At 35.4% G+C, this 21,942-nt stretch overlaps 1 protein-coding gene across 1 annotated transcript in view; it reads left to right on the top strand.

Annotated features, from left to right (window-relative positions):
* The first annotated feature begins 1,650 nt into the window (after nucleotides 1–1,650).
* The window catches only part of LOC145676018 (dual specificity protein phosphatase 22-like), a 431,106-nt gene continuing 410,814 nt past the window's right edge, over nucleotides 1,651–21,942 (top strand). The window contains exon 1 of the mRNA XM_081746858.1: nucleotides 1,651–1,810. Coding sequence (XP_081602984.1) covers nucleotides 1,790–1,810 — 21 coding nt within the window. The 5' untranslated portion in view covers nucleotides 1,651–1,789. The remainder of the gene's footprint in view (nucleotides 1,811–21,942) is intronic.

Below are 21,942 nucleotides of genomic sequence, written 5' to 3'. Positions count from 1 at the left end.
GTTGCGCAACCCAAAGTTTGATTGCATATATCTTTTGCAACAAGAACGATAAAGATCTTAGACTTGAATCAAATATAAGCGTGTTCTATGCAGATGTTTTCGATATTATGACCGATGTTAGAATTTGTAACTTTTTTTTTTTTTTTTTTTTTTGCTAACGAAAGACAGTATCGAAAGTGTAAAATAAAAATAAAAAATGTACAAAATGAAGAAAATCAATATTCAGTTGCAGAAAACTGATTTCTTGCGGGCGAATCCCTGTGTATATGTGCAGTATGCATCATTTTCTCCAAAAATAGTCTCCAAAAATTTGTGGCCCTCTCGGAACTTAACATCACCTGACTTTTTCTTATCGGGTTACCTGAAAAATGTGGTGTACAAAAATAACCCCAGGATCATTGAGGCACTGAAGAGGAACATTGAAACAGAAATTCAATCAATCACCAGAAACACTTTTATAAAGATGTCAAGAAACATGTTGAAGCGTGTAAATTTTATGTCTACAAGAACGCGGCAATGACTTCAAGCATTTACTGTAAAATGCCCTTCCCTTTCCACGAGGATTCTGGGGTTGGCAGCTGTTCGTGAGTATTTTTTTTTTATCATAATTGTTTGCATAAAAATTCAGGTTTGAATTAATTACCTTAAAACACACTTGTTGCAGTAATTTTGCGACAACAGTGTTTGCAAGGGCCGTGTTTCTGTCAAAAAGCACCCATTTTACTGACTTGCATTAAATAGCCTTTTTACATTGCAACACTGTATCAACTTTGTCACATTTTCGCACCAATGGATAAATGTTGATGCATACTGCACATATACACAGAGATTCGCCCGCAAGAAGTCAGTTTTCTGCAATTGAATATTGGTTTTCTTCATTTTGTATATTCTTTATATTACGCTTTCGATACTACACAAAAACGTTACAAATTCTAACATCGGTCATGACCTCGAAAATATCTACATAGAACATATTTACATTTGTTTCAAGTCTCAAATCTTTATTCTTAGATCAAAAGATATACGCTATCAAACTTTGGGTTGCGCAACTATACAGACACACTGTACTAAAACTTGATTTAGGGGCCGTTCAAAAATTTTATGGTCCTGATCCAAAAAGTAATTATTGGCCAAGATCCTAATCCTTTGATGTATTTTTTTGGATCATTCCTAAAATTCTTTGCCAAGATTGCAATCTTTTCATCCATTTTTTTTTTTTTTTTTTTTTTTGATCATTCTTAAAAATTTTGTTTTGTTTATTTATTATTATTATGTGCAATGAAGTAAGGTATAAGAATTGGTTATCTTTATTTTTCGAAAATTATATATATATTAAGCAAACAAATTAATGTTCTAGGGGCCCTCACGACCCTTGGCCAGCCCCTAGCTATTGACCTGTGTCTCACCTGTAATTATCACTAACGCTCCGACCTTGACACACTTTTTATCTTACACAAAACATGAGAAAAGCCTTTTAGAAATATATGTGTGGAATGGTGTTGCAAACATTTGATTTGGATAATTCTATTCTACGAAACTAAATATCTTAGCAGCGGCAAGTATTGTTATTTGTTTCAAAAATTCAAAAGAACTACTACGAGTGTTGTAGTAGCAGCCCCCTTTCTTATCCACACAGACACTCTTGGACAGGAAGTTTGTATCGATCCCTGTGCGCCTCCGGTGGCGACGCCTGGTGAGAAAACTCTGAGTGAGTACATTTCAGTCTATCGCCAGCGGTTGTCGGGATGTGAGGTGAACTGTGTGATGTGCCGAAGCCAAACCCGCCACCATGGGAAATGGAATGAACAAGGTAAGCGGCCAACGAATTTCTTCATTTGCACATATCTCTGTTCATGCATTGTATTCTGTTTGCATCGAGTGACATGACATTGCTTCTAGGTTTAGAGGTCTAGATTGTCCCTGCAATGCAGAGGGGCAAAGGGGGTTGACGATTCCCCCCTTTAGAACAGTTTTCGTCTCGGCCCAGGTGGGAGGGGCTCTTTTCTACTCAATGAACACGAATCGTTTCACAACGTAGCGCTTTCAAATATAAACAAATTTTCTTTCATAATTTTGTTCCCTCTTTATCGGATGAAAATTTCTTCAGCACAAGAGAAAGCTTTGATTCTCTGTAAGCTGCTTAGAGTCTATGCTGATTAATTTACTTTCTACGATTTATACTTTGATAATATTATCGATTGTTATGTATTAAATAAGATTCCTCTGACAGCACAGTGGCTCAGATATCTTACTTTCGATGCAAAGGGTTGCGTGGTCAATCCCAAACCGCATTACTACAAAGGTTGTAATAAGGAAAACACTAAGCTAGAATTTATCTTCTATTTTTCATTCATTTCGTTAAAGTCCTTCGTTGCTCCTGACGGGAAAGCTTCTGGGATGTGACACTCCAAAGCAAACTAAACAAAACCTTCAACCTGAAAATGATTAATGTAACACTTTGAACTAGTCTGTATTTCGATTGAAAACACGAAAAGGAAATCAATTTAACACAATAAAAATTGTATTATGATAAATTCCTAATGTCTTGATTCTAAATAACCCCCTTATTTGAGTGAGACATGCTTTGAGAAAGTTCAACTTTAAAGTTCAGTTGATTTTGAGTTTAACGTCCCTTTCAATAGCGAGCCTATATGGGACGGGACCTACTCATCAACATGGAATACGAACCACATGAACGCCGCCGGGAATCGAACCAGGGTCTACCACTTCAGCTTTAAAGTCGATGAATACATAATGTTCATGATTTACTAATTTCTCAATTTTATTTATTAACTGATTGATTGACGACAGCATCGATTCTATATTTCTACATTTTAGAAACAAAAATGGAATAAAATCTTTGAGTTTGCCCTATGATTACGCCCTCAAGCTAAAAGTAATTATATATTTTTAGAAATCATTAAAAAAAAAGTAAATGAAATATTTAAGCTTTACGTCCTACGATTATGCCGGCTAGGTTAAAGGAGATGGTGATTATGAGAAATGAATACAGCGGTATAATGAATAAAGTGGGAGGGAATGGGGGAACCCCGAGGAAACCCACTCACATGGTGTTTGTCCATCACAAAACTCACTTGGCGCAATCTGAGATTGAACTAAGAACCCCATGCACCAGAGGTGAACGCTCTGCCGCTGAGCCACCGCAGCCCAGTTCATGATACAGTTGGTGGAGAAAGAATGCTAAGCAAAATAAATAAAATCCGTGAAATTCTACTTACGCGATGTAGTCTAGCACAAACCCACACTTTGTGAGATCGAACTAGAGACCCCTTGCAGCAAACGTGAGTGCTTTTGCACTCAAGCATACAGTCCGCAAACGTTTTAGAAACTAAGTAGATCGTAAATCAAAAGTCTTGTGGGGGGGGGGCTGCGGTGGCTCATTGCTAGAGCGTTCACCTCTGGTGAATGGGCTCCTTGGTTCGATCCTAGATCGCGCCAAGTGAACTTTCTGGTGGACAAACACCGTGTGTGTCGGTTTTCTCGGGGTTCTCCCGTTTCTTACCATTTTATTCATTCTACCAATTCCTTCATTTATCATCATCATCACCGTCTCCTTTAGCCTAGCCGGCATAACGTGAGACGTTAAGGATTTCATTTCATTTTAAAAGTAATGAGTTCGAGATGCATCTACGTTACATTTCTATAATCGTTTTAGTATCAAGTTATCACAATTGCTTTTTGTTTTTTTATTATTTATTTCGTAGAGTAGAATCACGTGTCGCACAAGTTCAATTCAATAATTATGTATGTAAGAATATAATTTACAAAAATTCATCTAGTAACTAAAAATGCGTCTCACTGGACTTTGAATGAACTCTTTCTACTGTCTGAAATGTCAGATTATATTGAGCTACAGCACAGTCTTCCCTCCGGAATATTTTAGACAGTGGCGTGAACGAAGTTTTTGCAGGGGTGCCGATGACCTTCTTCAGACAGGCGGGCTTTAAAACCCTAATAACTTTAACAGCAAGCGTTTTTTAGAATAGCATATGAAACCATTAATAATATATTGTACAGCGGGGGACACTTCTAAATGGTACACCTTAGCCGTAAATCTCCATATGGCTGTACCATTTAGAAGTGTCCCCCGCTGTACATATAGTAAATACGTATGTACTACCATGAGCAAAATAAATGACGCGTCTCTTTATTTTGAAGTTTTTTGAAAATATCTCCGTTTTCTTTATATGTTCGAAATTTCGGAAAGTTTCCCCAGCAGGAAACGTTAATAACAAGCCCGTTTTAAATATTTGTGTTAGATATTAGTTTAAAATAAATAAATTAGAAGCGAAAAACATTAAATCGACTGAAATTACGGGAATTACCAACTCTGCTAAAGTGGGAAATTTTCAAGAACGCGAGGGAATTCTGCAGTTCAACACGAAGCAGCGACATCTATGTCATTGAGAGAAATGTGGATTAATTCTACAAACGAAACTTTTAACGAAACATTTCTAATATGTCTTATTACGTGCATTATCTGCAAACTCCAAATATATGAATCTATACTAAGTATTAACGTATAGATAGAGCATATAGTGGAAATTGCCTATGGAAAAGGACGAATTGGTAGCACGATCGTAATGAAAAATCATCTTTACCGTATAACATGTTCAATTTGCGTGAGAAAACAAATAGCTCAGTTAGTTAAAGCAACGAGTCTGTATGCCGAAGGTAGCTGGTTCGAATCCCCACAGAGGTGCAACTATCATTTTTATTACTGTGGTTATTTTATTTATTTTTTATGTGGGAAAGAATCAAATTGTAACATATGTGTAAAACTCATGACGATACAAAAAAAAAAAAAGAAAAAATGTTGTCGCACTTGCATTAGTGTCCCTAAGTTTTGTTTGTAAACAGTTACGTAATTATTTTCCCTGTGCTCACTGCTCACAATATGCTCGCTGGTGCATAATGAATGTTTCCCAGTAAAAGCTAATTCTAATTTGGAGATTTTTATAAAGTTTCACAATGTTTATCATTAAATAGTCTTCTATCTACTTGTTTGGACACTGATACCAGATTTCCCTATTAAATGTTTAATTTTCAGTAGATGTTTCATTACGGAAAAGTTTTACAGTGTATTTGTCTTGAATTGAAATTGTTTTGAATTTACCCCACGAGGTAAGTAGCCCGGAGGAGGAGAACTGAAGTAGCTGATATTCTACGTAAAAGGAACCAATTTTAGATTGATGACGCTTCTTACCTTCAGCACATAATCTTTACGTTAGAGAGTCAGTGAGAAAAATCCTTTTTTTTCCCTCCCCTTTGACCACTCATCTTAAAGCTCTACATGTAATGATTCGTGTCACATAATTTCGTCTCTCCAAAGATATTCATATAATAATAATAATAATTATTATTATTATTGGCGTAAATGGCGCCCCCACAACCCTGTGGCGTGGGGACCGCACAAGCTGCAAAGTCAAAAAACATATAGAAAGTACGCAGGGACGGACCAGGCCAAATTTTCACCTGGGCAAAGTGACTTTATGGCGCTCTCCCCCCTAGTATTAGCCTATATTTTACATTTATCCTAGCGTTTTTAATAGTTTAAACCCATTTTTTCAGAAAGACATTCATTACCTAGGAAAACTTCACAAAAAATATGGCCTGCTATAAACAATACGAACAACGCCCCCCCCTCCAGCTTGGTCTAGTGGCTAGCATGCCTGCCTTCTGTGGTCCCGGGTCCAATTCCCAGTGGGTTACTGTTGAACGATAAACGTGGTTCGGATTTCACTATAATCAGTATCCACATCTCCTTTGGCCATTAAGGCATAACTGTGGAACGCTAAACTCAAGCAAAGAAACAAACAATACTTACTCCCCCTCCACTCTTTATTCTACATGCCATCTCTCAATTTGACAGTCCCCTTAGTGCTATGAAACTCTTCTTCCATGGTGAAATGGAAAAAGATTATGTAATTGCCGCTACTTTACAAGAATATAAACCAAAAAAGTCAGTAGGAAACACATTATAAAATTTACTTTTTGAGGCTCGTTTTGGCGTCCCTCTGACTCTTGCCCCGCCCAAGGTCCGGCCATGAAAGTATGGACGCATAACTAAGGGCTGCGGACGTGAGGTTAACCTTCATGTTATGCGACTGGTGTTTGAAATGTTCAGTAACTGATGGGTTAGTAAAATAATTTCGACAGTTAAAGTTTAGCTAAGACAAAGTTACCTAACCAAATACATTTGATATCGCGATGTTACAATTTGATTTTTCCTCACATAAAAAAGAGAAAAACAATAGTAAAAAAAACTCTTACTCGTATTAGGCTCCAACTAACAACCTAATTCGTACAGACTAGTTGCTCTGACCAACTGAGTTTCGATTTCTTACGCGAAAGAAGTCTGTTATATTACGAGGCATGCTTTTCATTATGATCGTGCTGTTAATTTATTCTTTCGATAGGTAATTTCCACTCTTTGCTTTACCTATATAAATAAATGTATGGATTCATATATTAAGTGTCTTTGGATAATGTGTGAAATAATTTCGCGACATATATACTTGCTTAAATGTATTGTATGCTATGATTTGCCCTGATTGTCTGTTGATATGGTGGTTGGAAAACACACGTCAAAACTATTCGAAGTAATACCAACACAGCTTAAGAACAGGGACTGAACTGAATCATCACTCGATTGACCTTGAGGGCAAAAAACACCAAAGGGTAGCTATAACGAAAGTTCAGCATGCATTTCTGTGGAGCTCTGTTCAGTATCACGGTTCTCTGGCAAACACGTTTGTTCTTAGGAGTATATATTACAAACCTAACCTTTCGATACAGCGCAATTGCAGAGAACCAAAGTAAAGGAATTCTTGCCCTTGTTAAGTTGGGGTACCACCATGTGCAATAAAAAATATCGCGTCTCCTTGAAGTGCTACTTTATCGAAAATAACTCGTTTTCCTTTATATATTCGAAGTTTCTGAGGGTTTCAAAATGAGGAAACATTACTGAAAAACAAGGACGCATTTAGGGGTGGGTTCAGGGGGTCCAGACCCCCTCTGAAATCCCAACTTTTCTGTAAATTTAACCTAATTTTGGGGGTTATTTTTTTAAAAAAATATTATAATTTATCCTAATATTGAAGTCGGACCCCCAGATAACTTTGGACCCCTCCCGAAATAAATTCCTGCATACGTGCTTGCTGACAAAGATATTTTCAATATATTCGTTAAATAATAAAGTAAAATAACTAAATTAGGAGCAAAAAGCTTCAACACGGTCCAACTTTTGTCCACTGCCAATATTGTTAGAAGGTATATTAATAGCAAAAACTTATAGTCAATGCTTAACCTTGGAACTTCATCCCGAACACGAGCATATTTTCGAAACACACTAAGGCCTAGCCAGAAAGCATTGTAAGCGAGTTACGTTTGGCAACATCGCACGGAAACAAATGAATGCTGAATTGCATTGTAACCCGTTTCTACTACTACTATTTTTATTACTAACTTCGCTATGGATCTGTGGAACTGTATAGTACAACTTATTTTAACGAAAATAAAAAAAAATAATTGTTAAATCACTTTTTGAATATTATTTTAAATCTTTTTTTTTAAACGAAAGAAGTGTTATAAACTTTTTTTAAAAATAATAAAAATAATCGTCCCTAGTCAGGATTTGAACCCACGCCAAAACCAATCTTCCTTGCTAGCATGCTGCGCTAGCTCACTCAGCTACGAGAGCCGACAGCGTTTATCGTTTATTTTGTGCTATATTCACGTCATGACTCGTGATGTCACCAACAGGATCACGATATAGACGTCATTATTTTTCCTACATTGCAGAGTCCCCCGAGAATTGATCATTGTCTACTCGGACTGGAATTGTCATTTGGAACAAACACTTGAATATGAAGCCAAAAGTTCCTTTAAAATACACGAAAACTTCGAAAGTTTTAAGAATTTTAATATTTTTGCCTTTTCCCATAAGGGGGTCATAGCCTCTACACCGAAAAGCCCCCCAAGATTTGATCATTGACCACTCGGACTGAAATTCTCATTTGAAACCAAAACTTTAATATGAAGTAAAAAATTAAACTTTTACATCAATTTGAACTGACTGGATTCCGGTTAACCACACCATTATGTTTAGTTTAGTTAAGTGGTAATTTGTGACAGCTTCATATCAACAAAAGAATCCTTCACTTCACCGCTTCCCCCCCACTCAGGAATCCGTGCTGGATCAGCCACTAGAATCAACAGACACTTTTCCTATTCTTTCTGTCACCCTCGGTTGTGTAGGAGCTCCCTCGAACAAATAAAGAAGCGGTAATATTACAATCAAGGGGAGCTATGTATTAGGTATCTCTTTAGTTACTTACCCCTAAACGCACAGGGTTATCTTCAGTAGAATTAAAAATGCTACGTGATATTCCAATCATGAACGGGGAGAGGGTGATATAAATATATTTTCTTATTCATTTTGTCTGCCCTGCTTATCAGAAATTACGTAACGTTGTCCCTGTTTGTCAGTAACGTTGTCCTTGTCTGTTGGGAGGAAATGAGAGGGGCAAAAAACCGTCGTGCCGCCTCCCACATGGTTGCTCAAATTATTACAAAAGAAAGCATTTTAAACTAAGATGTCTAAGGTTACTACATTAGGTAAGTATGGTATCATGGGCGGCATTAGGGGGGGGCAAAGGGGCATTTGTCCCCCCACTTTTTTGAAGTAACCCATTAATGTGTATAGTTTCATTTGGAAATGTAATGTTTTTGTATGTATTACGGTCTCATAGAAAAAATGGTGCTATATAATATTTGTCATTGCGTGAGTATATATTGGTTGTTTTCCCGTGAAGTTAAGAAAGCAACAGGAATTGCGTTTTAATTGCCACGGAAAACATCCCCAAAATTAACCTATTGAAGCACAATAATTCCAGCATATTTTCAATTCAGTGGTATAGAAGCAAAACCTGATAAATCCATTATTCAATTTTGTCAGGAAACGAAGAAAAGACGCCCTTATGCTTCAGAATTGTTGAACATTTTTTTGTTTAGTGATCAATAATACAAATGAGTGAAATCAACAACTAAACAAAAAAGTTGTTAAGAAATTCTGAAAACATGAGGGCGTAACTTTTTCTTCGTTCCCAGCCAAAATTCAAAAACGAATTTAGAAGGTTTTGCTTCTATACAACCTTCTTACAACGGCTCGATATGTTAGTCAGCCGCTTTGAAACTAATTGAGAGAACATTTGAAAAAAAAAAAAAGTATTTCACAAGGAATTCTTTAATTGCAGAAAAATTGACAGTTCCTAAAATGTCTTTTCTTCTTTCTAAAGTAGGGAATTGATTAAAAAGAGCGTAATAAGAAACAACTTCTACCTTTTCCATTGTTTTGTAGTGTAATATACGAGTGAAGTGGTGTGTTTAGGGGTGTACGAGTTTATACACAATTAGATTTAGTAAATTCAATATAATTCTAGGTTTTAGAATTATTTTGTATAACTGGAGTGTGAAATGATTCTAAGTGTGGTTGTGTTTTGATGTATTCCAAGTGAGTTAAAACTGCACCTAATGGCAACGAACATGTTCCGAGAAGCTGCACAAGCATATACATGTATTGCTTTAAATGTCGTAGCAAATGTTTGTTGTATTTACTGGCTTTCATTTTCCAAGAGTAATAACATTCATTTAAAAGCATATGTGGAATTAAAAATTAAGTTGTTCATTAATCCCCAGTTTCAATATTACTTCTACATAGCATACCTCATTATTCATTACTATGATTAATATTATCCTTTCTATTCATTTGTTTTGTAAATTTGTTATTAAATAATCTGATTACACAATTTTCTAGACAGAATGTTAAGAGAAAGAAATGAAATGAAAGTTTTGAGTTTTATGTCCCACGCTTATGCCGGCTAGGCTAAAGGAGACGGTGAAGATGATAAATACTGTAAATGAAATGGTGGAATGAAGAAAGTGGGAGGAAACGGGAGAACCCGAGAAAACCTACGCACAAGGTGTTTGTCCGCCACAAGATCCACTTGGCGGGAGCAGGGTTTGGACCAGGAACCCCATGCATTGAGGTGAACGATCTACCACTGAGCCACCGCGACCCCCAGAATTTTAAGATGTTCATGAGCAAGTAATCAAATCTCTTCTTACACCTTTGTTGTTTAAGAATACAAAGGGCTAGTGCCTACTTCTGTTGCTCTTGTCAATTTATTTAATAAAATATAAAAATACGATATACGGTATTTTAACTGAAAAAGATAGTATCCTATTAGTTATACAACCTTTCGTCAAACAAAGTGTTGGAAACAACCAGGGAAACTAACAGTGATATACAAATATTCAGATCATGTCTTGCCCCCCCCACTTTTAACGTCCAATCGCCGCCACTGTATGGCATATTCAGGATTATTATTATTATTATTATTATTATTATTATTATTATTATTATTATTATTATTATTATTATTATTATTATTATTATTATTATTATATGAATGTCTTTGGAGCACCGAAATTGTGTAAGACGAACCATGGTATGTAGAGGTGGTTTAAGATGGGTGGTCATAGGAGAGGAAAAAACAGGATTTTTCTCTCTGACTCTCTAATGTAAAGATTATGTGCTGAAGGTAAGAAGCGTCATCATTCTATAATAGGTTGCTTTTACGTAGAATATCAGCTACTTCAGTTCTCCTCCTTCGGGCTACTTACCTCATGGAGTAAATTCAAAACAATTTCAATTTTAAACAAATACATTGTAAAACTCTTCCGTAATGAAACATCTAGGGAAAATTAAACATTTAATTGGCGAAATTTGTTATCAAAATGTCCAAACAAGTAGATAGAAGATTATTTAATGATAAACATTGTGAAACTTTATAAAAATCTCCAAATTAGAATTAACGTTTACTGGAAAGCATTCGTTATACACCAGCGAGCATATTGTGAGCAGTGAGCACAGGGAAAATAATTACGTAACTGTTTGCAAACAAAAATTAGAGACACTAATGCAAGTGCGACATTTTTTCTTTTTTGGTATTGTCATGAGTTTTACACATATGTTACAATTTGATTCTTTCCCACATAAAAAATAAATAAAATAACCACAGTAATAAAAATGATAGTTGCACCTCTGTGGGGATTCGAACCAGCTACCTTCGGCATACATACTCGTTGCTTTAACTAATTGAGCTATTTGTTTTCTTACGCAAACTGAACATGTTATACGGTAAAGATGATTTTTCATTACGATCGTGCTACCAATTCGTCCTTTTCCATAGGTAATTTCAACTATTTGCTCTATCTAAACGCTAATACTTGGCATAGATTCATATATTTGAAGTTTTCAGATAATGCATGTAATAAGACATATTAGAAATGTTTCGTTGAAAGTTTCGTTTGTAGATTTAATCCGCATTTCTCTCAATGACATAGATGTCGTTGCTTCGTGTTGAACTGTAGAATTCCCTCGAGTTCTTGAAAATTTCCCACTTTAGCAGAGTTGGTAATTCTCGTAATTTCGGTCGATTTAATGTTTTTTGCTTCTAATTTATTTATTTTAAACTAATATCTAACACAAATATTTAAAACGGGCTTGTTATTAACGTTTCCTGCTGGGGAAACCTTCCGAAATTTCGAACATATAAAGAAAACGGAGATATTTTCAAAAAACTTCAAAATAAAGAGACGCGTCATTTATTTTGCTCATGGTAGTACATTATGGATGGCATTTAGTATCTCCCCCAACTTGTTTCATGGTTCCAAAACCGAGTACCTTGTTTTTTTTGTTTTTTTTTTTCCTAAATTGTGATAAAGGTAGAAGTACAAAGGCCCTGGGGACTTCTAACTCCCTTCGCTAGCTGTCCCTAGCTCAGCTATATTTTGTAAAGTAAGTAACACACTGTAAATCTTATATGTGCAAGATTGGAGGAGATACTAAATATCAGCCTATATTATTATTATTATTATTATTATTATTATTATTATTATTATTGGTATTAGTCAGGGTGCGAATTACCGGGGGGGATGAGGGGGATTTTCCCCCTCAATCTCATTTTGTTCCCCCCAAAGAAGTTAGCTGAAGTATCCCCATCGGGGATGCTCGCTTCCCCCCCCCCAAGCTATGCTCAGTATAACTCCAAATTTCACTGATTTTTATCATTTCTTGGAAGTTTAATCTTCTAGCTGTATTTCGAAATGATCTATGTAAACTATTCATTTTTGGTCATTTCTACTTACCCGCTATTTTTCTATTTACCTCATAATTACCCGCTATTTTCAACGTTGTTTGGTTGAACTATATTATTATGACTACGTTTGTTACTTGCAATTCTTACCTTCGTACCTTTCAGTTCGTCATCGTTCGTGAATTTGAATGTACTAATTGCGTATAACAAAACCACATATAGATTTATAAATGTTCTTAGCGGTTGGCCAAGAAGAGTAAATAAATAGCTTCTTCCAGCATACTTGCCGAAGTTTGGACATGTCATATTCATCCTCTACATTTGTATCGATTATCATCTTATTTTAAGTTTTGTTATAACGTGTTATTCATTTTCCAGTGTATTCTTTGTTAGCACATGGTCTTCATTCCCTAATAGTTTATATGTATGCATCTCAAAAGTTGCATTTAATTTGTGATAATTAGCATAGTAATCACTGCCTTTTACAGTTTACGGAAATGAACTTTTGAAACTGTAAAACTTACTCAAAATCTCAGATAGACCTATAGGTATTTTCTCGTAATTATATGTTAACATACACGCTGGGGATACGCTTCTAGTGAGCAGACATGTTAGTGAAGGTGATTTTTAGGTGAATAAGCGCATAATTCAAGATTTGTTTCAGCATTTGTTAATGCTAATATCTATTTTTTAAAACAAAAAAAGTATTTCCGGTTTAACTGATAATTTTAGTGGTTTTCATAAGACTAAAGTTTTTTTTTTTTTTTTTTTTTTGCAACCTGTATGTAATAACGCAAAGTGGAAGATTTCAATATGAGTGGAAAAAATAACATATGCTTGTGATAATGGCTATCGCCGAGTAATTAACTAAATAAACCTTAGAGAGCTACGGGGACAAGAGTGAGTACATTTAAACATTTAAACACGTTCAGAAAGGTTCGGTGGGGTGTGTATATGTCAGACAATATATACGTACATAGTTATTGTCAGTATATTTATTAAATTAATAAATCTGTTACTTATTACAGATGTCATTATATATATATATATATATATATATATATATATATGGGGTAAGGCATTATTGTTTCATTTTTAAATTTGCAGCTTCAGATTTTATGTCCTGTTGGCCTAATTTTATCCCCCTCAATATAATTATCTAATTCGCACACTGGTATTAGTATTATATTTGGAGTATGTAACTTTATTGAATCATGTATTTGACCAATGACAGTCGCATGTTTTAAGAAATATTCATGCTATATTGACAAGAAATCAGTAATTGTATATGAAGCTCCATTTATTTGACTTTTCGTTTGTGTGCATTTATTAAAATCGTAAATAAATACACTCCTACAATCCTGTGAAACAATAAAGCAATAAATTACCAACACTGTATCCAACAAGAATCAGTTGAGAATGCTCCAAGAGCATTGCCAGAACGAACTTAAAAAGAATGGAGAGATGAAGAGGGAAGGATAACTGTGATTGTATCTTGATGTAAAAGTATATCTTGTTCTGCTTCTTGCAAAAATTCGCAAAATATAATCTCTCTATGTCTTACAGTTCCGTATGGCTCCTTAAATCTCCCGAAATTCGAACTTTTTTGGCCAATATCTGGGCAGTGGGGGTCAATTGGACAGTGGTCACAGGTTACTATTTGGTACCAAAATATTTTCCATCCTCTTACATATTGACCAAAACCAATACGATCTCTCTATGACTTACGGTTCCCGAGATATGGCTCCTTCAGTCTCCGGAAATCGGCCATTTTTTGGCCAATATCTCTTGGACGGTAAGAGTGACGCGACAAATTTAATCGATTTCCCAGATAGTTTTTGATACTGTATTGAATGCAGGGCTCAAAATTGAAAAATCCTAAATAACAGACAGAAGGACAAACACACAGGTATAGAGAATTCAGTAACGAAAATTAGATAGGATTATTGATTTAAGTTGTTTTAGATACTGTAACTAATCCTAAAGAAAGAGTGATTGTTTTTTATAAATTCTCGTAGAGTAATTTCTTCTAAATCTGCGAGTTATGTAAGAGAATGACAGAACGCGACAAATTGATTTTAAGAGGATCATTTAGGGACATTTCGACACGTTAAGAAACAGCTCGACACTACTCTGGGAGTTCCGATAATTTTATTCTGCAAAAGCGATAACACTTGACAATAATCCTTGTCCTAGCTATAAAACACAAAATCTTGCCCGTGAATGCAGTACTTGCAAATGCATCAACACATAGGCTCAATGGTGCGGATCAGTAGATTTTGAAAGTCTTGAGAGAAAACTCGACACTTAATATGGGAGGTGTCGACGCTATATAAACAACAAAATCCTTCACATCTTTGAAACCAATGTTGTTTACAACAAACATAAAATGCAATGAAATACTAGATGTAAGGTTTCTACTATCTACATATGACTTATTTGCAAACTTTGCTTCGATTCATTACAACCTAAGTTGAAATACAATAACATTGAAACAATGCAAGCTCGTTAATAACAAACTTTGTTTCCTACCTGTTTTGCAATATGTTGCTTTCAATATTTCACTACTCATAATAATCAATAATAGAAAATCACAATTCAACAAAATCATTTTCGGAATCCATTTGCAAAGAATCCAACAGAGGCTGATTTCTTCCAACTGAAACTGACTTCCTCATATTCTTCTTTCACAATATTTTGCCAGGGTTCCTACGAACAAAGTTGCCATAACATAACGCACACCGGCTAGAAGAATGATACAACTCAAAACAGTTTATGCCTGTTGTTCTATATGGATGCGAAACATGGTCGCTTACCCTGAGGGAAGAACATAGACTGAAAGTATTTGAGAACAAGATCCTGAAACGAATATTCGGACCCAAGAGGAACAGGAATGGGGAATGGCGGAAACTTCATAACGAGGAACTACATAATTTATATGGTCTACCCAACATCGTTAGGGTCGTTAAGTCTAGGAGGTTTAGGTGGGCGTGTCATGTAGCTAGAATGGAAGAAAGTAGAAACGCTTTCAAAGTCTTGACTGGAAGACCAATCGGAAAACGACCATTAGGAAGACCTAGGCGCAGATGGGTGGACAATATTAAGATGGATCTCGCAGAGCTTGGAATACAAAGTAGAAACTGGACGCAGTTAGCTAAGGATAGAAGTCAGTGGAGAGCTTTTTGTGAACGCGGCATTGAACCTCCGGGTTTCATAGGCCATAGAGTTAGTTAGTTAGATAGTTTTAAAAAATTAATTTAGGAATTATAAATAAATATTAGAGCATACAGATTACGTGGTTTTACACTTTAATCCTTTCTCTTTCTGTTGAAGATTAGATTGTTATGTTTTTATAATTATAAAGTTTTTTCTGTTTTTAGAATTATTATTGTTTGTAATCTGTCAGTATTTATGCCATATTTTCATTCATTTCATTTGTTATGCCAACAAAGTATCTGGCATAACAAATGAAATGGATGAAAATATGGCACAAATACTAACACAACTCAAATAATAATAATTCTAAAAACAAAAAAAGTAGTTTATTATATTATTAATCTTTCTTAGTATACAATTTGCACTCCACCATAAAGTTGACGCTTACTTTCTCTTTATCCTTTTCTTTTCTTTTCTTAGAATATCTTCCTCTTCCAGATGTGATTTATACTTTTCTTGCAATTCTTCTTTTTCTTTTTCTTCCGAATTTTCATATGCAACGCAATCTGAACATTGGTCCTTTTTGGGCACAAAGAAACTAATGTTGAATTCAGAATTAAATATCCTTGAATACATAGTCAAGTTCGCATTGCGTTTTCCTTCTCTTTTGCACTCCTCCTCATAATCTCTGCGCAAGTCAGATTCGTTCGTTTTGTACCCTTAGCAGTTTGTGATCGCAGGTAATGACTTTCAATTCTTGCTATTGAATTAATATGTTTTCTGACGCTGTCTTTAATCTTAACATCAACGCTGCCATGACTTTTATGCTTGCCCCGTATATCTTCATGCAAAAAACTATCATTCAGTTTTTCTATCACAGTTCTTATTATTCGGTCAGTGATATCCAACGTAGTTTTAAAGAACTTTTTACAAACTCTGACACAATTTCCATTAACTTACAAAAAATGCATTATTTAATCCTCTATGTTTTCAAGCATTCATTTTCTGGTACCTATAATGAGGATTAATTTGTTCTATACATCTAGATATAAAATGGCTTTGTCTGGTAATATCACTTAATGCCCAATACTGATTAAATATTTCAGCACGTTTCATTTCATTATTTTTTCGTAACACATATTTGCAAGAGTGTTCACAAGGTGGCCGTATTTTCTTTGCTGCCACTACTTTTCCATTTGAAGAAATGTATTCTTTACCGGAGTTTCTATTTAATTTTGACTTCTTCCTTTTATCATTCATTTGGTTCTGGAGGCCTTTTCTAGCCTTTCTTTACATCATTATCTTCTTTTGGCATTTTGACTTGTCTTGAACCATCTACAGCTTCTTTTAAGACTTCAGTACCTGAGTTTCCTGGATGCAGTAAATTAGGAAACAATCGCTTCCTCTTCCTTTTCTCAGTGTTGGGATGAAAATCTGGATCTTTGGCACTGTCATCAAAATCTGATGATAATGAAGATGACACAAGTTTGTCATCCTCGGTTACAAAATCATGAGTTATTTCATTTTCATTAACAACTTCGGTATCCTTTTTCATTTCTTCTCTTTTTCCTTCAGGCACTCCATTAATTCTTTGCTCTTCATTGTTTTCTTTTGATTTATCCTTTTCTTTTGTAACATGCACTTGCTTTCTTAAGGATTAATAAAACTCATCTAGCTTAGAGCGAAGAAGTAAAAGATCAGACTACTCCGATTATAGCAACGAACAGAATTCAACGTTTAATGAAAATGGTTTCCGCATGCTTTCTCCATGTTTTCCATCCGTAGTGGTGTCATTCCTGCCCTGAGACGTTTTACATTTTGTATTTGACGTTATCGAATTGTTCTTGGAAATCCCAGTCTGGTCCGAGATTAAATTTCAAACTGTAGCTCTTCTAAACAAAGAAGATCTGAAACTCAGTTTTAATATTTCTACGTCAATAGCATCACAAGCTATACTATAGAAGTCAGTCACTGAATTATTTTCGTTCAACGAAACAGTCACATCTCCAATAATTAATGTCTTAAATAAAACGACAGATTAACATCCAATCAGTAGTAACGACACATTAGGGTTGATAGAGTCACAACAAAATCGAAAGTACTGTTTTGAAGCACTGATAACGACAACTGAAAAATAAAGTGTCACAAATGAAAACAATAGTCTGAAATCAGTCTACAATGACGTCAGAACTCAAAATCTGACATTATTATATTCATTGATATTTCAGTAAATGATCAAAATAACGGCACAACTCAAAATGTGACAGTCTTGTAGCATGTTCACTACACAAACACTAGTATTCAACTAAGAAATGACAGTATAGAAGACGTGAATAAAAATATTTTGGGATTATGGAATAGTGACACTTGCACTCTCACGCGGCAACTAATAAAGCTTTACAGCTATAATTCTTATATTGTCGGATAGAGGGCAGTCTCACGAATCTGAATTTATACCTAACTCAAAATTGACAATTTTTCAGTTGTGTCGTTCTTCTCGCCGGTGTGCGATAAGTTGAAATTGTTTTTCAAACTGCGGAAGAAAGATTGACAATTTTCAGTACTGTTTAGTGTTAGCATTAGAGGCTTTCTTTAATACAACAGGATGTTTGACACATGCTGTGCTAATCTAAACCCAAAGGTAGTTTACCATTAGGTTTAAATGGCCGAGAAGGTGAGAAAACGTCTTTGTTATGAAATCTAAACCTATTATATATACACTAAGATGAATCATACGGTAGTCCTTTTGTCTGATGACTTTTCTTATAACGAAGAAACTACATGTCGAAATCTCCTTACAATCACTGTCGATTAATTCTCTAACTGCATTGATAAACAAAATCTGGTACGATTTGTCACTGTAACAAGCAATGTTTGTCAGCCTGACCCACATGCATGCAGAGGGTATACTCTATCATACCATTCCATTAGCTCCTTTCCTCAACATATATTACAGCTATACCCATGGGCGTCCGCAGGATATTTTCCAAGCGGGGGAGGCAAGAAACACACACTTGCTAGAATGAAACCCAACAAAACAAAACTTCATTGCTATCAGCACCACGTCAGCAAAAGAAACAAAAAAGAGCGAAATTATCTTTTCGACTCAACTGACGGATACCATCATTCAAAATACTTAGCATTGCATGCAGCATCAGGCTGAACATAATTATTACTGAAAAAAATATGAAACATCACATGGGGCAGAGAAGTAGATTAAAATCTTGGGGATGGGTTTGACTAAATTTTGTTACTCTAATCATTTAGTGAACGTTGATTTTAAAAGTATACTATTGTCACCAGAAGAGCCTATAAATGTTAACCTTTTTCGAAAATCCAGGGAGGGCCAATTGCCCCCTCTAGCCCCCTCTGTGTGCGCCCAAGGCTATATCTTACTTTTGACTTACTGAATCTTATAACATGGATATTTTATCTTAAATAAAGCTTTATGTACCTAATTTAGAGGCTTCTGCTTCCTTTGCAACAGATAAAATAACTTCTTTGCATATGCAACTTGTCACTGAGAACCGACACTAACCTTCCACGTACTGAATGTATTTTCTGTCGTATATGGTCACTAGCTTTGCCAGATCTTGAAAGTGTCGAGATCTCCTAAGTGTTGAAATCTCCCTAAATGACCCTAATTGAAATTAGGATGTAAAAGATATTTGAAATTCTACAACATTAGTGTCTTCAATGTATGGACAGTTTGATCATATTTTCTTATGCTATCATAACTTATGAAAATGACTGTCGATATATCTTTAACATGTCAACGTGATTTGTTTATTACGATCACACAAAGACTGTGTTGTTGGCTCGTTCGTCCGTTCGCTACCCCTCTTGTCTACGAATTTTTTTTAAATTTTCCATTTAGACCAGAGAGTGGTAGTTAGCGATTATGTCGGCCGAGTTCGTTAATGGAATCAATTCGTTAACGCTAACGGGGCTTCAACGATCTCTCTTTCTCTCTGTCTGTATATATATATATATATATATATATATATATATATATATATATATATATATATATATAATCAAATGCGTAAGTCAATTTTCAGTAAGATGTACTGTATGTGCTTTATTCAATACTTCACTTTTTTCGTACTTGCTTATACACTCTAATTCACAAATGAAGACATTAACAATAGGAGATTGACCACGAAACGAAGGGACGAGATATCTATTAAAACATTGTACCATGTCGTGAATCATTTAGTCAAAGATTATTCCAATCATAAGTGTGATCATTCCAGTCATAATCATTGATATAAATTGTTTATTTCATTAGTACGTCATTTTGGCCAATATTTGTTGTATGTGGTTTGCTGGGGCCTAGAACAGAAGTAATTATCATCGTATATTTGAAGCATAAGTATTTCGTTTGTGATCGAGTCACATGCATGGGTTCGGGTTCGATTCCCACTTGGATCGGACGCAAACTCCAACTAGTGATTCAAATCTCACTTTACCGAGTAAGATCCGCCTGAAATAACCTCACTTCTAAAAATGAACATAAAGCTGAAACTAACCAATGAGTTTCGCGTTGCCTCGGACCTTCAAAAGTGCACTAAAACTTAATTATCATCGTTTAACAGGTTTTGAATGGTTGGTTGACGATCTTTAGTTGCCAGTTGATTTCAGTATGAATCAAGTGAGATAAGCTCAATAGCCAATCACGTTCTCCGTGTAGCTTCATCCTCCAAGTTTATATATATAGTATGGCGCTAAATTCGTTTTACAAAAGCAGAGGAATGGTTCCTAAGATTAAAACAAACAAAAAAGTTCCAATAAACATAGGGCGAAAACTGCGTCGTTTACGTGTTATAGACTGCCGAAAGCGTGGGAAAACAAACTTTAGAGTTAAATATTGTACAAACTACTGACCGTAGACGTGATGCGGCATGATACCACCAAAGGTTCCTAACCTGATCTATCCAAATTTGCAGTTTTCGCATTTGTGCAATGGCGTCGCAAGGGATTTTCCAAAGAACGTTAGGGATTCCCGAACATTTTATGATGAAAATTGAGTGGACAAGAGCATGTAAAGGACGTCTCACTGTCTAAGAATAATACTACGTGGCAGGTCAGAATTCATACACGCAAATTAAAAGATGGCGGATAAGGTAATAATAACTGTGCGTGGTTGCATACCTCCTTAAAAAGTACGAGTAAAGACTTTGTACAAGAATTCACTGGAAACGTCACGTCGATACAATGTAAAAATACGTACAACACAAGCGGATAGGTAACAGAAAATAAATTCCGTTTGCTGATCTGCTCATATTAACGATATCGCAACCATTTTGAGAACGCGTCTACCTTCACTACTACAGGAACTGTTCAAGAACTACTATTAAAAGACAAATAAAGAACGCGTAATACTAATAATAATAATAATAATAATAATAATAATAATTATTATTATTATTATTATTATTATTATTATTATTATTATTATTATTATTATTATTATTATTATTATTATTATTATTATTATTATTATTCACATAACTGAGCACATTCATTTTGATCAGTACATCACATAAATACGACTACAGTACGTTCTTCCTTGCAATCAATGTCCTAAATTGACGGACGTGAAACAAAACATTCGATCCACTTGCCATGTTTGTTATAACAAGGGCTGATATTTCTTGTCCCAAATTTTATAACAGGACTGCATATCGAAGATAATTGTAGTGAGCAAGTTACTGAATAGAGTCTTTGTTGAAATGAAAAGAGGATGGTTGTCAGAACTGCCACTAAAGAAGATGTTCAAAGTTTCGACCCTCCACTTCGATGCAAAGGTTACAGTGGCGGCGAAGGAACCGGAGAATGCGTTGAAACAATGTGGGCGTTTCCCTAATGCTCCAGGCAGCAGCAACAATTCGAGCAACCAAATCCTCCTCTGATTCTACAGGCCTCGCATAGACTAGTCGTTTCATATGACTCCAGAAAAAGGAACGGGATAAGGTCTGGTGGGATACTGGTCCTTCTCTGCCGATCCATTTGTTCGGAAAGGATGCCTTGAGAAAATTTCGCACCTCCGCAGCTAAATGTGATGGAGAACCATCGTGCATAAACCACATGTTTCAACAAACAGCAAGTGGCACAATTTCTAATAGTTGAGGCATAAATTATTCCAAAAATATGCGATACTCCCACCAGGTAAAGCGTTGTGATAGCAGGTAATTTCCAATGAGATAATTATCAACAGTTCCTGCCTACACATTCACAGAAATCTGTTCCTGGTGGGAACGGCTCGACATTCCGTGCGGTTTTATGTGTATAATAATAATAATAATAATAATAATACGCGTTCTTTATTTGTCTTTTAATAGTAGTTCTTGGTCAGTTCCTGTAGTAGTGAAAGTAGATGCGTTCTCAAAATGGTTGCGATATCGTTAATATGAGCAGATCAGCAAACGGAATTTATTTTCTGTTACCTATCCGCTTGTGTTGTACGTATTTTTACATTGTATCGACGTGACGTTTCCAGTGAATTCTTGTACAAAGTCTTTACTCGTACTTTTTAAGGAGGTATGCAACCACGCACAGTTATTATTACCTTATCCGCCATCTTTTAATTTGCGTGTATGAA

The sequence above is a fragment of the Thermobia domestica genome, chromosome 18, assembly GCF_964235325.1.
Source record: "Thermobia domestica chromosome 18, izTheDome1.hap1.1, whole genome shotgun sequence".
NCBI classification, from domain to species: Eukaryota; Metazoa; Arthropoda; class Insecta; order Zygentoma; family Lepismatidae; genus Thermobia; species Thermobia domestica.
The sequence above is the reverse complement of the archived record's forward strand: the minus strand, read 5'-3'. Positions and strand labels throughout refer to the sequence as shown.